This window comes from Oreochromis niloticus, linkage group LG6, assembly GCF_001858045.2.
Source record: "Oreochromis niloticus isolate F11D_XX linkage group LG6, O_niloticus_UMD_NMBU, whole genome shotgun sequence".
NCBI classification, from domain to species: Eukaryota; Metazoa; Chordata; class Actinopteri; order Cichliformes; family Cichlidae; genus Oreochromis; species Oreochromis niloticus.
The window spans coordinates 22,582,940-22,603,421 of NC_031971.2; the positions used below are offsets into that span (position 1 = coordinate 22,582,940).

At 38.5% G+C, this 20,482-nt stretch overlaps 2 protein-coding genes across 3 annotated transcripts; one reads left to right on the forward strand and one right to left on the reverse strand.

Moving 5' to 3' along the window:
- Positions 1-10,737: 10,737 nt before the first annotated feature.
- On the reverse strand, positions 10,738-13,112 carry LOC100698610 (C-X-C motif chemokine 10). The gene is made up of 4 exons (XM_003452201.5): positions 12,889-13,112; positions 12,601-12,718; positions 12,428-12,514; positions 10,738-11,863 (listed from the first exon to the last, which is right to left on the reverse strand). The coding sequence occupies exons 1-4, from the start codon at positions 12,935-12,937 to the stop codon at positions 11,851-11,853; spliced, it is 267 nt and encodes an 88-aa protein (XP_003452249.1). The 5' UTR covers positions 12,938-13,112; the 3' UTR covers positions 10,738-11,850.
- Positions 13,113-19,082: 5,970 nt separating this feature from the next.
- On the forward strand, positions 19,083-20,176 carry il-8 (interleukin-8). Of its 2 annotated transcripts, none has more exons than XM_019359413.2 (4): positions 19,083-19,348; positions 19,482-19,599; positions 19,730-19,816; positions 19,953-20,176. In XM_019359413.2, exons 1-4 carry the CDS (start codon positions 19,282-19,284, stop codon positions 19,963-19,965), a joined length of 285 nt encoding a protein of 94 aa, XP_019214958.1. In that variant the 5' UTR covers positions 19,083-19,281; the 3' UTR covers positions 19,966-20,176.
- The last annotated feature ends 306 nt before the right edge of the window (positions 20,177-20,482 follow it).

Sequence of the window (20,482 nt, forward strand, 5' to 3'; positions counted from 1 at the left end):
CGGAAAACCGAAGGCTCTGCCTACCTTTCTACTTTTAAATACTCTGGGAACAACAAGTAAGCCTGCAGCGCAAGAGCGAGGTGTTCTAATGGGGTGATATGGTACTATAAGGTCATTAAGATAAGATGGAGCCTGATTATTCAAGACCTTGTATGTGTGGATTTTGAATTCAATTCTGGATTTAACAGGGAGCCAATGAAATGAAGTCAATATAGGAGAAATATGATCTCTCTTTCTAGTCCCTGTCAGTACTCTTGCTGCAGCATTTTAGATCAACTGAAGACTTTTCAGGTAGTTTTAGGACATCCTGATAATAATGAATAACAGGAGTTTAGCCTAGAAGTAATAAATGCATGAACTACTTTTTCAGCGTTGCTCTGAGACAGAATATTTTGAATTTTAGAGATGTTGCGCAAATGAACGAAGTCAGTCCTACATATTTGTTTAATATGTGCATTAAAGGACATATCCTGGTCAAAAATGACTCCAAAGTCCCTCACGGTGTTACTGGATGCCAAGGTAATGCCATCTAGAGTAAGTATCTGGTTAGATACTATATTTCTAAGATTTTCAGGGCTGAGCACAATAACTTCAGTTTTTTCTGAATTCAATAGCAGAAAATCACATCCATGTAAGTGGACATGGTCATACCATGAAGTCACCCCACGCTTCTTATTGTCTGTACAAGTGTGTGTGTGTGTGTGTAGTATGTGCCATATTTTGTAAGATAAGATGGAGCCAGTAAGCAGTTTTTCTGCTTAATTTTCCATCTTCATTTAATTATCTTATTAAATTATTGTATGTTAAAAGATTGATTGATTATACTTTATTCATCCCGAGGGAAATTGGATTAAGGCTGCCAGCCGTGCCAGCGCCGTCTTACCCATCCGACCATACATACATTACACAAACATCACATGGGGAAGACAGGTCAGAGGGGTATAGCATGGAAAAGCACAACATGAGGAAAGATAAGGAGAAAAAAATAACTCCCCCCAGACTGAGCTCCAACAGGGAGATCAGTTTGAGAACAGAAAAAAACACCTCTGCACATAGCACATGAAAAAAACTCTTAATACACCAAAGAAACACATGACAAGCAACAGGGATGGGTAAAGGGTGAGAGACAGCCAATGTAGACAGTACATCCGGGCCTGCAGCCTATGCGCTGGTCTCCATGATCCACCGTCAGCATTGGAAGCGTCGAAGGCGTTTGGAAGGGGAGGGGGGATGAGTGTATATCTGCATGTGTATATGTCTGTGTGCGTGTGTGTGTGTATGTCCAGAGTTCAGCTGAGACAGTGTCCTTCGCCCTGCCGGGCTAAGTAAATAGTCTTCCAGCCAACCCAGGTGGCCTTGCATAGAAAGGGAAGAACAGTCTAAACACAGTCTGTAATCAGGGTGTTGTTGTACAGCTCCAGTCTTGAGACCACAGCTGGCGCCGAAGGGGTCTCCGCATGAAATGATGATGGTTTTTACTTTAGTGCGAACAACTCATAAGAATTTCAAAGCTGTTCTAACAGTCCAACACTGGTCTCTCAATCTCCCGTTGGAGAGCCGTGAGCTTTCTATGATGTTATCCAAACTTAAGTTCCGTGGTATTGTCATTCTTGTGGTCAAAGAGCCGATTCTGAGAACTCATGACCGCGGTGCGCTTCCCAAGATGTGATCAATTTGCACCCAGAGGTGTTATTCCGAGCGAGCCCCTCCAGATGTAATCAGTTTGCACTCAGAGGTCTTGTTCTGAGTATTCACGGCAGCCGTGCGGTTCTCCAAGATCTCATCCGTGCTGCACTCAATGACCCATTTCGAGAAACTCACGCTTCGTCCCATCGTTTCAATCCCAGCGGGCAGCCGCGTGGGGGTTTGAACAGTTGAAAGATACTTTGGGAGTTACAGTAATGCAGACATAGACTCATATCATTTTTAGATGTGGAAAAAGTCACTCATCTATTTATAGTAATAAATAGATGAGTGACTTTTTCCACAAAGTCACTCATCTATTTATAGTAATAAATAGATGAGTGACTTTTTCCACAAAGTCACTCATCTATTTATAGTAATAAATAGATGAGTGACTTTTTCCACAAAGTCACTCATCTATTTATTACTATAAATAGATGAGTGACTTTTTCCACATCTAAAAATGATATGAGTTGGCAGTGGTTCTTAACTTGTAGTAAGTATTTTGACAACAGAAAAAAAACTGTGCATCAAAGAAAAACTCGAGTCTAAAATCACCCCCAGATCTTTACACGAGACTTAAATATGAGGTAAATTTAGCTAAATTGCCAGAGAAAGAGATCTGGAGGGTGTAGTTGCAAGTTTTGTAGTAGTTTTGTCACTTTTTAACTGGAAGACATTATTAGTCATCCAATGTTATTATTTTCAAGAAAAACCACAGGGAATTAAAAAAAAGACTTCAGTGGAAGTTCAGTGAAGGTCCTGCCTTTAAATCCTTTAAATCTCCAAATGTCAGTAGTAAGTTGAAGCAGATGCAAAAAGAAGAAAACAGGTTCCAGGATGGACTCCTAAGGGACTCACAAGAAACTTGGACAAGGATGAGAAAAAACAACCAGCAGACAGAGAAAGACTAATAAGAACGGAACCAGTGAAGACGTGTACTCTTAAAGCCAACCCAGTATTCAAGGCAAGCCAAAACAGTGTTGTCATCCACAGTATCAAAAGCAGCACTGAGGTCCAACAGAATCAGGTCTTCATAATCACCTGAAACTACTGTAAATAACAGATCATTGGTCACATTCAACAAAGCTGTTTTAGGGGCATCAATGCCTCTGAAGTCTGACTAAAATAGTATAGCATTGAGTTCATGAAAGCAACAGTTGTGACATGACAACTTTTGCCATTATTTTTCATTTGAGTGGTAATTTAGAGATAGGATGGTATTTTTTTTTTTTTTGGACACAAGCATCCAGGTTTGATTTTTTTTTTAAAGTAAAGGCTGAGCTTCTTCACAGATTCTTCAGATACTCGATTGAAACTAGTATCTAAACTATCCCTTATGATATGAGAAGACCCAGCATCACAGGGGCAAAAGGGTGTTTTCTTGCACAATGTCCCTCAGCTCAGAAAAAGAAACCTTACAGAACCGGTTGAAGGTGAGTCAGTGCAACACCCAAGGAAGAGAGGCTGTGATTGTTAATCTTATCTTTTCAATTTTATCTATAAAACAAACCAGTAGATGCTTCAGTGACTGTAAATATGAGAGGTTTGATGACTGAATTGATAATGCTTAACGATATCTTAGATCGGTGAGAATGTGCACTGATGCATCAGCACATTTAATGGAGGTTGCAGTGGGATTTCTCCAAAATGTTTCCAAATGCAGTGAGAGGTAATTATGGCCATGGGTTTGGATATTACACAGATGATTAAATAGCGACCAAAATAGGCTCACAACAGGAGAAGACAGCAACCTCAATATAAATATTATTAACTGGGAACCTATATGATAGAATAAGGTCAAGAGTATACATGAGTAGCCTCACTTATGTTGGAAGAAATGTAACAGAACTTGTTGACAATGGGTCTACTAGGGCAAAAAAGTTTAAAGCACTGAAACTTTACCACGTATATACTGGAAATATGTACTCATACTGCAATATTTTTGTGTGATATACAGAAGATGGTCAGAAATTATTATTGAATAAAGAATTTTATAAATGAACCCATTGTTCCTTCAGTGGGCTGGTTTCAGTCATTATGCAAATGTACTGTTTATAAGATTGGGGAAGCCTGCAGTCAGCTGACACTAAAAAAGTCATTTGTATGAGTGACAAAATGTTTCTCCCACTGAAAAAGCTACGTCCAGATGAACAGAACCAACTTTTTGAGATAAATGAATGTGCTTCTTTGGTGACCCCATCCAGCCAGTCTGTGAGGACCTGTGGTTTAAAAGGGTTTCTCTCTCTTCGTGTTCCAGGCTTGTGGACATTACAGTTGTCTTTAGGTTACCTTATCAATGTTGAATCTGTTTGGGACTTGTGATAGCCTAATTGAAGAGTGGTGTGAGTTTATGGCTTAAGCTTCAATTAATTTGCCTGTTGCCTGGCCTCTAACTATGGCTGTTGTCCATAGTGCAGATCAAAAGCCAGAATGATGCTGCTGATATTGATTATTGCTATTTAATATTATTTTGCATTTACAGTGTGTGTGTGTGTGTGTGTGTGTGTGTGTGTGTGTGTGTGTGTGCGTGTGTGTGTGTCAGAGAGAGAGAGCGAGAGAGGGAGAGAGACTTTGAGGCGCCCAGCAGTTTCAGTTCTGCACTGATATAACCTCCTCCGCTAATTCCAAGTAAATGAACACTCTTAATACTCTTCATTTAACCCCTAACTCCTAATGTACACTAAAAATGTTATTGCTAAAACTTCCAATGAATATATGAGAGCTGAAAGTGTCAGCCTCCTCTAACTGCAAATCACTTTTTCCCTCCATCTTTACTGGATGGTACATTTAGAGCTTAGACTTTTAGACTTTGGCAATAAGTCACTTAAAGACCTGTATAGTGATGATTCTTTTGTTTTTGTTTTTTATTCTTTGTCTGGTAAATTTGGATTACCTAAACATTTCTTTGATTCTCTCTCTCTCTCTCTGTTTGTATGCTTGTTGCTCTGTGTGTGGTTACCTGCTTTGCAGGGGCGGGATCCTCCTGGGATCCCTGGCCTCTCCTGCACACACCTCAATCAATCAAGCACCTGCGTATCACCTTGCAATCACCTGTTGGTATTTAAGGTGACTTGCAGTCTCTGCCTGAGTGTTGTTTAACTGTGGTAGTCTTCACTGTGCCTCTCTGTAAATCTTTGTTTCCAGTTTACTTGGTGAAAATGTCTAATGTGTCTCTTCTTGTGCGTAGGACAGCTCAGCGGAGTTCAGTGAGAGTGCTGCTTGGCCAAGTTAGGCGATTCTGTACATCTGATTTTGTACATATCGGACTTTTGAACTGAGCACTTTAAGAAGACTTTGCATGTAGCACTATCTGCACCAACACTATAAATAATCTCACTGAACCTTTATTCCTGAGTCCTGTGTTTGAGTCTGGCACGACAAACCATAACAGAAATAGAAAGAGATCCTTAATCAGTCAAAAGTAGTCAAATACTGTAGAGCAAGTACTAAGGAAAGTGATAAGTAGACAGCATCAGCAGACTGGTCAAATTTCTTTATTTCCTGGCATCTCCAGTCTGCCATCTTAAAACAACCCTGGTTGTCAACCTCTCACTTGTTCTATACAGAATTTTACACACACCTGTGTAAATTCAAAAGACACGACGTCGTAGTCTCACTGCAAGCGCTTTATTCTTTACGCCATCTTACACTGCGTATTGTCTCATCATTTTCAACTGTGTCTTTGTTGTCAGTGTCATCATCAGTAGTACTCTGTGGTATTTGTTTATCTCCACTCTGTGCATCCACTTTACTCATCCTTGACTGGTGTACTCTTATAAGAGTCCCCCCATGTCTTACAAATACAACAGCTCCATCCTGCCCAATAACTACACCTGGACCCTTCCACTCTGTACAGTCGACTCGTTTGTAGTATACTTTATCTCGTGCCTCATATTTGTCATCTGTAGGCCTAAGTTGCTTGCGTAGTGCTCTTCTGATCCTTTCTGAACATTCTGCCTCAGTAAATGCTTTCCTGGAAGCATGTAATGCTGATATATGTTCAGCTACTCTTGCACTTACAGTTGTGCCCTCTAAGGCAGGTGGTTTATCCATCAACACAGAAGGAAGGTTGGGTTTTTGGCCAAACACAAGTTGATGTGGACTATAACCATGTACATTGAGCATACTGTTTTTGGCCATAAGGGCCCAGTCTAACGCAGTGTGCCAGTCACATCCTCGTTCCTTTTTTACCTTCAGGAGGATTTCTGTAAGTGTCATGTTATGTCTCTCCAGTAGTCCGTTGCTCCAGGGACTATACTCCGCCGTTGTCTTTACCTCAATGTTGAAGTTTTCAGCCATGTCCTGAATCTCTGTGTGGTTGAACTCTCCGCCGTTATCCGTGTAGAGCCGCCTGGGGGCACCGTGAATGCTTATCCAGGTGTAAATGAAGGAGTTGACGATCTCTGCAGCTTTCTTTGTCTTTACGATGCTGCCGGCGCTGAAGCGTGTGAAGTGGTCGAAGGTAGGTACCACACACTGGGCTCCAGCTCATGTAGATCCATCGTTACTGTCTCATTATACTCAGAAGCCAGGGGTAGACCAACAGCAGGTCTCGGCTTGGTTTTGCAATATCTCTGACAAATGTCACAGTCACGAACTATCTCTTGTAGAATAACTGCACATTGTTTGTCTGTATTGCCAGAGCTTTGGATGAGCCTCAATAACCTCTCTGCTGATGCATGGCCAAACTGCTTATGAAGCTTCACAAGAACTTTCTGTTTCTCTTTTGTAGACATTTCAGCAGTTACAGTGAGAACCTCATTTTCATTGCAGGTCATGCAGTATCAATAATGGCTGACCCCAGTGCTTCAGTCAGGAAGAATTCAGAGTCTGTGATTGAGGCTTTAGTGTGCAGGGTAATGTTACACTCCTCCACTTTTCCATCTTCAGTTAGCTTTACTTGGTCACCATTCCGATGAGGAAAGTCTTTAGCCCAGTGGTAAGTACTCTGACAAACAGCACATCTTGTTCGCTTGCCAAACTTGTCAAGTGGTACCTTGTAGTGGTTGTCGCTGTCCACTCCGTGACGAAATACCGTTGTTTTGTTTGTATTTAGAACCCTTTTGCTCTGTAAGGAAAACTGCATCTTGGTTCAGTTGAATTCCGCTGAAAACTCCGGCTACTTTCCCTCCAAAAATCCGTTTCAGTGCAGACTTCATAGACGCAAACGTTAAGTCCGTGCACGCTGTCAGTGCAAGTTGTCGACTTTTCTCATCAAGACAAGCTGTATCTAAAAGCTTAAATGCTAACACAGTGTCAGGCAGCGTCATGTTGTACTTTTTCATCCGGTTATAACGTTGTTCAAAGTCTAAAATGTAGTCTGCCATGGACAAACTATGGTCCTTTGCAATGGAGTCAAAACATGAGTGAGCTTCATACGCGCGGTCTTTTTCTTCTCTCTGAAACACCACGTCCAGTTTTGTAAACAGTGTTTCCATACCGTCATCTTTGTTCAATCCTCCGCGGGTATCTCCATGGCCGTTTCTCTGGCTCTCCCCTCGAGCTCCAGCGCCACCGCGAGTGCCTGCTTCTTTTTATCCAGCTCCATAACTCGTCTCCAAATATTAACTTCATTCTTCCAGCACTCGTATGGCCTGGCTTCATCAAGCTTTGGTGGTACTTTATAATTGGTAACCATCCTCTGCTACCAATGTAAAGTCAAAAGACACAACGTCGTAGTCTCACTGCAAGTGCTTTATTCTTTACGCCATCTTACACCGCGTACACAATAACAACAACTCACCGTGGGCAACAGTACTCTCGCGATATAACAGAAAATAACACCTGAACCTTATTAGTCCCTACCATTAAGAAATAGGTTAGACCAAACAATACAATCTAAACAAAGAAAAGGGAATAACATTATTTATCCAATTGACAAACTCATTTATGCAGCTAAATGGTTTGAAAGGTAAAAAACTGCATATAGTACAACTCGAAAGGTTACTTTAACAGTAAACAGTACTTTACAAAAGGAAAAAGCCTTAATTTGGTTGTACCTAGTGATGCAGCCATTAACATCATGACCCACACACTTGTTTTGGATATAGGAACAGAGCAAAGGGACAATCAATGGTAAGTACAAACAAAGCAACATAAGCAAACATAGGTAACTTTACCAGAAAATTATATGTCAACAGAAGAAAGATTAAATCATCTGATGGTTCACAAGTATTTGCTTTAAAAGCATATGTATGGATGTAAACTGTAACATAATGCTACCACAAACAAACCCGGGATAATATGTAGAACAAAGTTACACCAGCAAAGTCTAAACCAGGGGTCTCCAACTCCAGGCCTCGAGGGCCGGTGTCCCGCAGGTTTTAGATATCACCCTGGGTCTACACACCTGAATCAAATGATAAGTTCATTATCAGGCTTCTGGAGAACTTCAACACAAGTTGAGGAGGTAATTTAGCAATTTGAATCAGCTGTGTTGGATCAAGGACACATCTAAAACCTGCAGGACACTGGCCCTCGAGGCCTGGAGCTGGAGACCCCTGGTCTAAACTAAAGCATTATGGCCGACTGTAAAATAACATGGGATAAATTATCATTATGTTTAAGGGACAAGTGTTAAATAAGTTCAAGCCAACCACTTTTTCCACAAATACCAGCAAGCAATTTACACATGTTTTTGTTCAGTTCATTTCTTTTTTTTCTTTTCTTTTTTTTTTACTTTCTAACCATAATTCAACATAATCAAAATCAAATCAAATCAAAATTTATTTATATAGCACATTTAAAAACAACAGTTTTGATCAAAGTGCTTCACAAATTATGAAAAAAAATAAAAAAAATAAGACAAATACAACGCAAGACGAGACAAACGTAGAAACCAACCAAATGATAATCAAACTATCTTACATCAAAGCCAGAGTAAAAAGATGGGCCTTTAAACGAGATTTAAAAGACTGAACAGTCTCAGAAGAGCGAATGGCAATAGGGAGGTTGTTCCACAGTCTAGGAGCTACAATAGCAAAGGCACGGTCGCCTCTGGTTTTCAACCTAGACTTAGGTTGCATTAAAAGCATCTGGTTAGAAGATCTTAGTGCTTTTATAGGATTATACAAATGAAGAAGTTCTGTTAAATAGCTAGGGGCAGTGTTATTTAAGATTTTATAAGTGAATAAAAGAATTTTAAAATCAATGCGAAATTTCACAGGAAGCCAGTGTAACTTGGCTAAAACTGGAGTCATATGATCATGCATTCTGGCATCCGATAAAAGATGTGCAGCAGCGTTCTGTACTAATTGCAACCGGTGAAGAGAGGAGTGAGGGAGGCCTAAATAGAGGGAGTTACAGTAGTCCAGTCTAGAGGTAATGAATGCATGAATAAGCTTTTCAAGGTCCTTGGGGGAGAGGAAAGGCTTAGCTTTAGAAATTTGACGTAGCTGATAGAAGCTAGATTTAACCACAGTAGATACTTGTTTCTCTAATTTGAAGGAGCTATCCAGGAGTACCCCAAGGTCTCTTACAATGTTGGAGAGGTAGCTAGCAAGTGGGCCAAGGGTAACAGTTAGTTGGTTCAATGGAATATGGCTGTCAAAGACAATAACTTCAGTTTTACTGTCATTCAAGGTTAGAGAGTTTTGAGGTTCTCACATCATGAAGACAGTTAAACAATGTATGCAATGGATCTCTGATATTCAAACCCAAAGGGAAATAAATTTGAATGTCATCGGCATAACAATGGAAAGAAATATTATATCTTTGGAAAATAGATCCCAAGGGCAACATGTACAGAGAGAATAGCATAGGGCCCAAAACAGACCCCTGGGGCACACCACAGAGAAAAGGAGCAGAGGAGGAGGAGTATTGCCCCATTGTGATAGAGAATGACCTCTCTGATAGATAAGATTTAAACCATGATAAGGCTGTGCCCTTAAGGCCAACTATTTGCTCTAACCTTGATAATAAAATGTTATGATCTACTGTGTCAAACGCAGAAGTCAAATCCAGTAAGACTAGAACCATAGAGCAACCTGAGTCTGTGGTTAAAAGGAGATCATTAAAAACTCTTAGCAAAGCTGTCTCAGTACTATGTCGAGGCTTGAAGCCCGACTGGAATTTTTCAGAAATACCATTGGAGTCTAAGAAGGTCTGAAGTTGTTTATAGACCACTTTTTCCAGGATCTTTGACATAAAGGGAAGCTTAGAAATCGGTCTATAATTTTGAAAGAACACTGGGGTCAAGATTAGTCTTCTTAATAACGGGTTGCACAACAGCATGCTTGAAGGCAGACGGTACGCAGCCCGAAGACAATGATGCATTCAAAATTAATCAAATAAAAGGCCCAATAGTATTCAACGCTTCCTTAAAAATACGGGCAGGGAGAATATCATGTGGGGAATTGGAGATTGTTAAGTGGTCAATTATTTCCTTTACATCAGAAAGAGTCACAGGCTCAAACTGCTGAAAGACAGCAGAGCATTTAGAAGCTGGAACTTGATGTGGAACTACCAATAAAAACGGGGCTCTTAAAGTAGTAATTTTTTCAATAAAATACCTTAAAAAACTTTCACAAAGAGCCGGAGAAGCCTCCTTGTGTGCGGTAGCACGAGGATTAATCACAGAGTTAAAAATCTTAAAAAGCGCTTGGGGCTGAGAAAAGCACTGGAAGACTGAGAACAAGATTGCAACATTATTTACTTTGGCAGTAAATCAACATGACATCCTAATGTGTTAACATTTGCATGTAAGTCAGTGGGAAAAGTAGCAAAACAAGACTTACAGAATGATAGAGAAAAGATCTGAAGGGAGTAGAGAGTTAGGGCAAGTCAAAGGGGGAATAAAAAGCAGATGTGTAAGTGGGAAGTGGTTAATATTGTGACATACTGTATGGCAGCATAACTTTCATAGGCTAAGATCAAATATCTGCTGTTGCTTTTGAAATCACAGTGCCAAAAAGAGGTGACTGTATTTCCTTTATTCATAAGCCTTTATTCAAAGCAGCAGTGATGATACAAAACAAGCACATAGTATATTTTTTTTATTCTTAACTTTGTTACTGTGTTCAAAACTAAAATACTAGTTGTTCTGCAGTCAGCTCAGAAGAAGCTGACTATGGTTATACACCGGCCAAGGATTCTTCTTGAAAAGGGCACAGTAAAAACTGTTTAATTTTGAATGGCTTTCAGCTACTATAGAAGTATTCAGTAAATGAGACAATCCTAATCTTATGCATCTTTGTCCAAGAAGTGGCAATCTCCTTCCACTGAAAATATAATCTCACCATGTGCCATAGTCTACATGACACAATCCAAGAAATTCTCCTTTTTGCTTTACCCTGCAATGGACGATATACCTGAACAGAGTGTACATGTCAACCTCTCACCCTATGACATTTTGGGCAGGATTCTAGCCCCACCATGACTCTGCATTGGATAACCAGTTAAGAAAATGAATGAATAGATATATTTTTCCACATTTTTTTCCTGACATTGCAAAGACAGCAAAAATGTCCTTGACAAAATGTATAGTATGTAGCACAGCACATGTAACAGTCACACAGTGTTTATATCTTTGCAAAAGGATGAAAAAAAAAACTAGACAGAAACAAGGTTCAATGTAACACAATACTTTCCCAGGCAAGACTTCCTCTTCCTCTTATTATTTTTTATTAATATGCTTTAAGAAAACTGAATTTGGTGAGTTACACTGTATGATGAGTTTTAGATGTATAGCATGTTATATTCAGAGATGGAGAAATGGGACAGTACTAATGTGACTTATTTGAAAAAAAAAATATACTATTAATCCCTTTATTGCTTAAAAAACCTTACAAACAAAAACAAACCATTAAATGCCAACTCTTCTAATAAATGTTTAAACCCATTTCATGACTTGCTATTGCGCTCTGACCTCATTGCCCACTATCTAGTCCCTCCTTACCGTTAGTTAATAAGGTTTTTCCCCACAATGTATTAAATGAACATGTAATGTTTATAAGGATATATTTTTAAGGAAATACAAACACCGATAGTTGACAACAATAGTAAGAGAACACAGTTAAGTGCTGTAAAGTGAAAACAGGTATAAACAATCCTGCTTCTACATCTTCAAACAGAACCCAGTTTATGTTCTATAACTGCAGTCTGTGCTTCTATTTTCCATGTGTCTATCCTCTGTCCATCTTAGCCAAATCAGGGAAGGTATATTCTTCAAGGTGTCTGCCTACAGAGAAGAAAATGTTCATGTTTTAAGGGGAACACTATTTCCCTTTGCTCACAGAAAAAAAGGACAAAAAAATTAATCCAACTTTTTTTATTACTTTGAATGCAATAGAATGACCAATTGTATTTTTTTTTAATATTTTCATTAGAACCAACAAAAATGTAGGTGCCACTTCCTGTTAACAAAAACGAAAACTGGAAGTAACACTCCTAGTGACAAGTTAATCATTAATGATTAACTGTCTTCCTGGTATCGTAAATATCTTCCAGGAATTGTATATATTAAGGGGAAGCGGGTGCTTTTAATTCCTTTTGTAAGAAATCAAACCTTTTCCTGATCCATGACTAAGCATGCAAACACAATAGCCACACAAGATTTTCAGTTCACCCTAATGTAAAAACTTAAGGTAGGGTTGTGTTAAAACATGTTTCTCAGTCATTGCAGACATCTTGCTCTCCCTGCTTATCTGGATTCTGAAAAAATAATGCACTTCTTGTTTAAATAAGGTTTTATATGCATTGGTATCTACTAACAGTCACTAAAGTACAGTAAAGTTACACTCACCTAATCTTTTTACTTTTAAGCACTTGTTTGACCCATGGAGCATTGGGGTCCAGACAAATCTTTTGCCCCTCCTTCTTGAGCGTGGCACTGCAGGATCAAAGACAGATACAAGACAGCAGACATATGCATATGGTTCAAGTGTTTTATGAGGGCAAATCAATAGAAATACTTACATAATCTCAGTGCTTTTGCAGTAGGAGTTTGCAGGGTAAATCTCCACTGTGCTTATGAAACGTCCAATTGGCCTTTTCTCCTTAAAGAGGCATTGGCATCTAGGACTGATACCTGAGGCTTTTAAATGAGTTAGAGAATGATTTTAGTGTCTGGACACAAACAAGGTAAGGCAAGCATCTACGTGCACGTGACAAAAATGAAAATTCTGTTGCTGGCATTAGGTGTCAAACGCACATTTCTGAGCAATAACTGTTTTGTATTTTCATCAGTTGTTCAGCTATACTTACCTCCATGGATAGTCAGGAAAACCAGGAGTGCCACAATGATGGTAGACATTTCTTCTGCAACTGTAAACTAAACTATCTCAGAGATACGATATATATCTGAAGGATATGATTAGTGAGTAGACTATCAGCTCAGCCCTCTCCTTTGAAAGATTGTGATGAAGTCTGCTCTGCAAACCCCCTTTCTCTCTTCGCTCCCTCTTTCCAAGGAACTCAATAACTACAACAAAAAAAAATAATAAAAAAAAATGAGACCACAGAATCACACTTATCGCTGTGGTATTGCCCATGCTGCAGCAGCAGGCTTTTGGCAAGGAAATATCTGGAATCTGTCCTAAGCTAAGTAGAGAATTGATTTCCATGGGAAAAGTATTTTTTTCTTAAAACTCTTGAAGCCTTTTTATAGCTTTGTGCCAGTAAATGGTACTAACAAGTTATCTGGAATATGGATATCTTTGCCAAATCAAAGATCTTGTATTTATATTTCCTGTCTTTGTATTATTTGTGTTGCATATATGCATAAATAAACATAGATCATAACAGTTTTCCTCTGTAAACATAAATCAAACTAGCACAAACCTGTTAATATTCAGCCAGATATATGTGTGAAGGCTTTGCAGATACCAATTAAAACTTTTCAAACAGACGCACCGTCTGACAAGCCAGTAGGCTTGCCCTGGCACGACAGTCAGAGGAATGCGATTTCACATGTGAAATTGTACTTCAGGACCATCCCCCAACAGATATCCCAGATTAAAGTATTCAATGTTTATGTGTGAGTGGTTGTACAATTCTTTATTTGTTAAACATCCTGACATTTTCCAGACTCCCCGTGGGATGTTTACAATGGAGTCTCAATGGAGGCAAGTTATATTGTAATACTTCATCCCATCAGCTTGCAGAAAGCATACAATGAACAATGGGGCAACAGCAAGGAAATGATTCAGTCCTTGTTTTCCCAGTTCAAGTTTTTAATTCTTATCATCTGAACTTTTTTTCAATACCCTTCTGGCACAGTATAGTTTACAGTCTTTACAGTTGTGGTCAGACGTTTTAGTGCATTCATGATTGATACATGGGTATGAATTTCATGGTAATTTGGGGGTTTTAATGATTTCTTTGAACTGTTATTTTTTCAGGGTGGACTGCTTTGGACACCATATATCTTTAATTACTTTAAAAATCCAGAATTGGGTGTATAGGATTTTAGATTTTTTTTTTTTTTTGATTTTCTCTAATCCACACAGGCTCAAATATATACATACACCCCCACTAATATTTGGTTAAATTTTCCAAGTTGTACCTTAACCAGGTGCTTTTGTGTCCAAGTTTTAACCATCTAGCTTTTGATTTGAGGTGAAGAATCTGGAGGTAGTCTTTCTCCTTTATTACTTCAACTAGTTTCTTGTACCGGTGCCACTAATAGTACCACTGACAGCAAAACCGCCCCAGAGCATGAGGCTACCACCAGTGGTGGTTTCTAGTTTCTAGTTCACGGTAGCTTTAAGCCTTGGTGGTTCCTGGGGTGTTTCTGAACATCCCAACTAATTTCGTCTTGTATTCTTCCAGACCTTGACAAAGTGATGACACATCAGTATAACTTGTACTTATGCACTACTGTTCGAACTGATGATTGAGAGATCTGCAGTTGTTAGCTCCAAGAGACCTTCCCAACTTATGTAGATCTACAATTATTCTTTTCCGATTTTTTATTCAGTTCTTTTTACTTTCCCAATGTTGTAAGTGTTGGTCAACCAAATGAGTCCTTCAAACAAATCCATTTTTAATGCTGGCAAACAGAAACCACAAGTCGCATTTAATCATAATCACTAATCACAAGTTAATAGGCATTGGCCTTGTCAATTTAAAAGACACTGTTGCACTTTCAGCGCCACTTATTAAAATATTTAAGTGAGTGTATGTATATGTTTGATCCTGAATAATGCACAATCAGTCCACCCTGGAAAAAGAACAGAAAGCTTCCTTGTTATTTCTTTTCGTTAGTGAAATGACTCTACAGGCTTCTTGAAGGACATTCAAAGCTCTTCTTTGGATGTTAGTTGAATTCGTTAAAATCCTCTGTCAAGGTAATCCCACACTGCTTAAATATTGTTGAAGTCTGGCTCTTCAACCCATGACAGATAATGTTCCATTGTGTGTTTTCTATTCAGTGCCTTTTGTGCATCAGTAATGTTTTGACAGTGCTAGTGATCACTGACATATAGAAATCAGATGAGTTCCAGATGATATTGAATGATGGTTCATAATCTGATGTTACTTTTTTGCATTCATAATTAAATTAATTTTGACAAGATTCCCAAACCATGACAAATCTTTCACCAAGTTTTAGCAGTGGCTGTTGACACTCACTTTATAAGACCTGTTGCCACTGAGTTTGAGTCCAGCACTTGTTTATTTTGGCACAGCAAATTAGCCTTTTCTTCCCGGCTCCTTAAGAATGGCTTTTTAGCTGCCACACTTCCACTGAATCAATTTCTGATGAGACCTCAGGGAATAGAAGGGACAGATATTTCTTTCATTCTCTTTGTCTTTTTTTCTTGATTTCTTTCCCTATTTCCTTAGGGCATGGCTTTCAGTTACTGTTTATCTGCAGTAGATATGTGTAGCTTTTTAGACCTGCCATGTTTTGTCCTCCACTTAACCAATTTCCTTATTTTTTGGTGACACTCTCAGCACACTTTAACAGCACACTGAGATATGCCCCAAACCAACTAAAGTCACAGAGCAGGGTCAGTGGATGCTGAGATGCATAGTACAGACCTCCAAACTTCATGTGGTCTTCAGATTAACTCAAGAACATTGCACAGACATCTTTAATGAAATGAAGAGCTGGGCTCAGGACCTTAGTTCCAGTGAAATGAACTCTTAATCCTTTAGCATACCAAGAGATTTTGGACAATTTCGTGTTCCTGACTTTGTGGGAACAGTTTGAGGATGTTTCCTTCCTGTTCGAACATGACTGCGCCCTAGTGCAAAAAGCAAGGTCCATAAAGACATGGATGAGAGAGTTCGGTGTAAAAGAAGTTGACTTGCCTGCACAGAGTCCTTACCTCAACGTGACTGAACACCTTTGGGATGAATTAAAGAGTGGGAGCCAGGGCTTCTCCTCCAACTTCATTGTCTGACCTCACAAATGCACTTGTAGAACGATGGTCAAAAATTCTCATAAACACAAATAAATTAAACCTTGTGGAAAGCCTTCCCAGAAGAGTTGAATCTGACTGAGATCATGTTGAACCCTATGGATTAAAAATGGGATGTCTCTCAAGTTCATACGTGTGTGAAGGCAGATGAGTGAATAGTTTTGGCAATATACATTTGGTGTATGTGGAGGTGATTGGAGTGGTTTTAATCTTTGAAAATAACTTTTTTTTTTATTATATACTTCACTTGGAATGTGGTAATCTGTAAATGAAAACACACAATTGGTGGGGAAATCAGTGAACTACATAAAGTTAAAGGTTTACAGAAGTTGCTACTATTAATTCTGAGGAAACATGACCATATATGGCATTCTTAATGGCAGTTCATCCCACCCCAGTTGTTGTCAAATCTCAATAAATGTGCCTGCTACCAGCATGTACCAGTATGGCAGCAAGTACTGTAATTCTAGTAGATAGTGAGATGATTCACAAGGATGCAAAAACTTGAATGCTTGCTTAAAAGTTAGTAGAGTTTATTCTCACCTCTTAGATACCTACACTAAATGGCATGACAGTTCCATCCAATATTTGTTTCTTCATTTCAAACTTGACCATTGTGAGTTGACAGTGTGAGTCATCTTTTAACGATAATTCCAAACTAGAAGGTGTTAAAAATAATTCATCATTTTCATTATCCACCTAAAATGGTCTGATTTCATTTATTCCATTTAGGGGAATTTCTTTGCTCCAACCTCTAGCTTTAGGTTCAAGCTGGGGCAACATGAGGTTTTGGAAGTTTTGTTTTGTGAAACATGCTGTCAGGAAAATTTTGTAATACTTCCTCTTAATTAACAGTCTAGTTCCTGTATTTTGTATGTGTGTGTGTGTGTGTGTGTATGTACATGTTTAAAGATCTTTGTGAGGGCAGAAAATTGGCATGCTACTATACTTGTGTGGACCTACAATCACTTATGGTGACAAAATGCCCATCCCCAATAGTTTGAAGGCATTTTTGAGGCTCAAAATGTGGTTTTAGTGTCAGAGTTCCATTTAGGTTATGGTTAGGTTTAGGCTGAGTGTTAGGATTAGGCATTCATTTTTAATGGTTAGGGTTACCGTAAGCGGCTATTGAAAGCATTATGTCAATAAGATGTCCTCACTAAGATATGAAAGCACGCTCCTTAAAATAGATTTTGCTTTGCAAAATGAAATCTTGCATATAACAGTAAAAATATTTTTTTTCTTTGTTTTCTTTGTTGTGTGCAGGAAATATGAAATACTATAAATGCACAGAACTCAAACTTTATTTTAACTTTATTCATAAAACCAGAGACAGTATTTGGTCACTCATATATGTATAAATAGTTCTTTTGGGGAATTTCATGGAGCCAGATGATGTAAACTGTCATTTGATTTCTAACATTTGCTGGTGGTCACATGCTGCCCATCATCCTTTCTTCACATGTCTCACTACATATGTTAATTTTATTTTCAGCATCGTAGTGGTTAACTTAAAAACTTTCCAATGATGTTCATCACATGCTCTGTGTTTAACCATAACTGCTTTCCCTTTCTATATAGCGAAGGTGGGTGTGACCACAAAAGGACCGTCGGTTAACAGGTTTATAGACCTTTGGTCATTGCATCCAATTTTTCCAAAAATCTATTTTCAGTTACAAAACCCCCCCAAAACAAAAGAGAAACAAAATTAATTACAACTACAATGGAAATATCTGTGCCTTTAAATGGCAGACTTTTGCCCTCTGAAAGAAAAAAAATGTTGAGTTAGCATTAATTGGTTAAGTGAAGCAACAGTTTTAAAAAAACAAAAGAAAGAAGTCCTTTTCTCTTGCTCAGACTTCCTTCTGCTTTGTGAGAATGACTGAATCGACGTCACGTCAGCAGACATGTTTGAGCTAGATCAGATTGCGTCAGACTTAAGTCCAATAACAAATTTTGGCAGCTCACCCAATGTTGCTTCAGGAAATGTCAATCGCATAAGTAATAAACTGACGATCGTGCCTTCATAAAGGACACAGATGTAATCTAGGGTGCATAAAAGCCAAAGGTTCAGTGTCATCAGTTCTGGGAAAGGCTGTTTAGCATATTTGCATATTTTTTTTTACTATAATGCATATATGCCATGTGTACAAGATTAGCATGTTCACAGTATTCCCACTGTTGAAATACAGCAGTTAGTTAGCTTTTCTTCTTAAGAACTGAGTGAAATTAAGTTGGCAGTTAATTACTGAGGAGGCAATTAACATCTCATATGGAAAAGAAATAAAATTCTTTAAGAATAAAAAATACTGTATCTCTTATAAGCCTTGATGAGAGATTGTGATACTATATTTTACTTATGAATTTAGCCACTTTTGCATTTTCCTCATTTTCATTTTCATTTCCTCACTTTGTGTTCTATGAAAACAATGCAAAATTGGTAACTTTCATGATTAATCAAACTATGAGACATAAAGGCTGACCATGAGATTTTTGCCTATTTCTTTTGCAGATGGTATAGCACTGCATTCAGATCAGTCTTTGGATGCTTTCTTAATAAGCAGATGACTGAGTATGTGAGACACATGCCAACTTCAAGTGCATGGGGTGATTCTTGGTTCAATAAATTCCACTTTCCAAAGGTAAAGTCTCAGATGACAAAAAACTGATGCTAACATTCATCAACCAGTCATTCAAAAAATTACATTCAGGTGTAAATTATATTGCATCTGTGAATCAGTCACCACTTGGTCAATCTTTAAGCTTCATGCAAGAGCTGGTGCAATACAGGAATGCAGACGTAGTTGGTTAATGAAAAAAAAAAATCAGAAGCATTCCTGTGGCATCAGTTGATTATCACAGAGTTTTAGTCACAGTGTTTTTCCACAAAGGTGATATATGTGACAAATCTTGCTGTCTTGATAAATCAGACTTTAGTATAAGAGCCCTCAGTGTGAATTCCCACACGGGGTCTGAAAGTCCACTCTTGCGCAATCTGCAAGTAGTGAGTCACTTTCAGTTGGCTTTAAAAGCTGAGCCTCTTCAGGGCTAGAGTCAAACAGCAGAGCAGCTGAACTGAGAGAACAGAGGAGACCGGGAGCTGAAAGAAAGACAATCAGACAAGAAGAAAAACCAAACAGCTGTTGCAGTTTAGCGCTTCAGGCTTCATCTACTTTCGGAAGAACATTGTTAGTTTTCATTGTTAGTTTTTACAGAATTTCTAAAAGGCAAAATGATAAGCAACAGAATCATTGTCAGCTCCATCGTGGTGCTTTTGGCCCTGTTCGCCACCTGTGAAGGTATGTTTTTTTTTGTCATTTAATGGCTTAATTTAGCATTAACAAGCAATTTTATTCATGCTATCCTTTGTCATTGCATTAAATGTTTTCAGCATGCACTTTGTGACCATGTGCAACTGCTTTCTTCTTACAGGCATGGGAGTGGAGCTGCACTGCCGCTGCATTAAGACAGAAAGCAAACCTATTGGCCGCCACATCGAGAAGGTGGAGTTGATTCTTCCCAACTCCCACTGCGAGGAGACAGAGATCATGTAAGAGCCAGAGTCTTCTTTCCATCTCAGTAGTGATAATGTTGCTTGATTTTGTCACTGTGACTTGTTGGCTTCAACATGAGTTCTCTATCTAAACTTTTGTTTTTTTCCCCACTGATTTGTGTTGCAGTGCCACACTGAAAAGGACAGGTGAAGAGGTTTGCCTTAATCCTGAGGCCCCCTGGGTGAAGAAAGTGATCAACAAGATCATGTCCAGGTAAGATTTTACCTAAAAGTACACCAACACAATAGCCTTTCTTTTAATAGGAAATAGAAACTAAAAAAGTATCAAACAATGTTGGAATCCACTTTTGACACACAAATTAATTCTTCTTTACTGTTTCTTGTCCTAGCAGCAGATCCTAAACTGAAGAAATGAATCTACACAAGAGATGTGCTTCATGAATGAGCCTTTTTTTAACCAACGAAAATCACTGAAATCACCGTGTTCCTTTCACGAGATGACTGTCATCACATGCAACTAGCATGTACCACGCACCTGAAAACCGGTTAAAAATGACAGAATTTTGGTTGTTTGTATCAAACACATTTTTTACTTCAGTATATCTATTCTCCATGTATTCCCTGCGTGTATGTATTTATGTATTTATGATTATAAGTGCTTAAATTCTTTTCTGTATTTATGAAATAAAATGTCAAATTAAAATTGCTTGTTCGCCCTTTCTTACATATTATATTGCAAACTGACAATATCAACAGTATGAGCAGTATGATATTGTAAATATTCTGTATTGAAAAATACCCATTCGATGATATAGTAACATATATGACATACATTACATATTTTAATAGATTCTTATTACTGATGCATATTGTGTGTTAGTAATTATTTACTGTTGTAACTAGTTACAGTGGACCTACA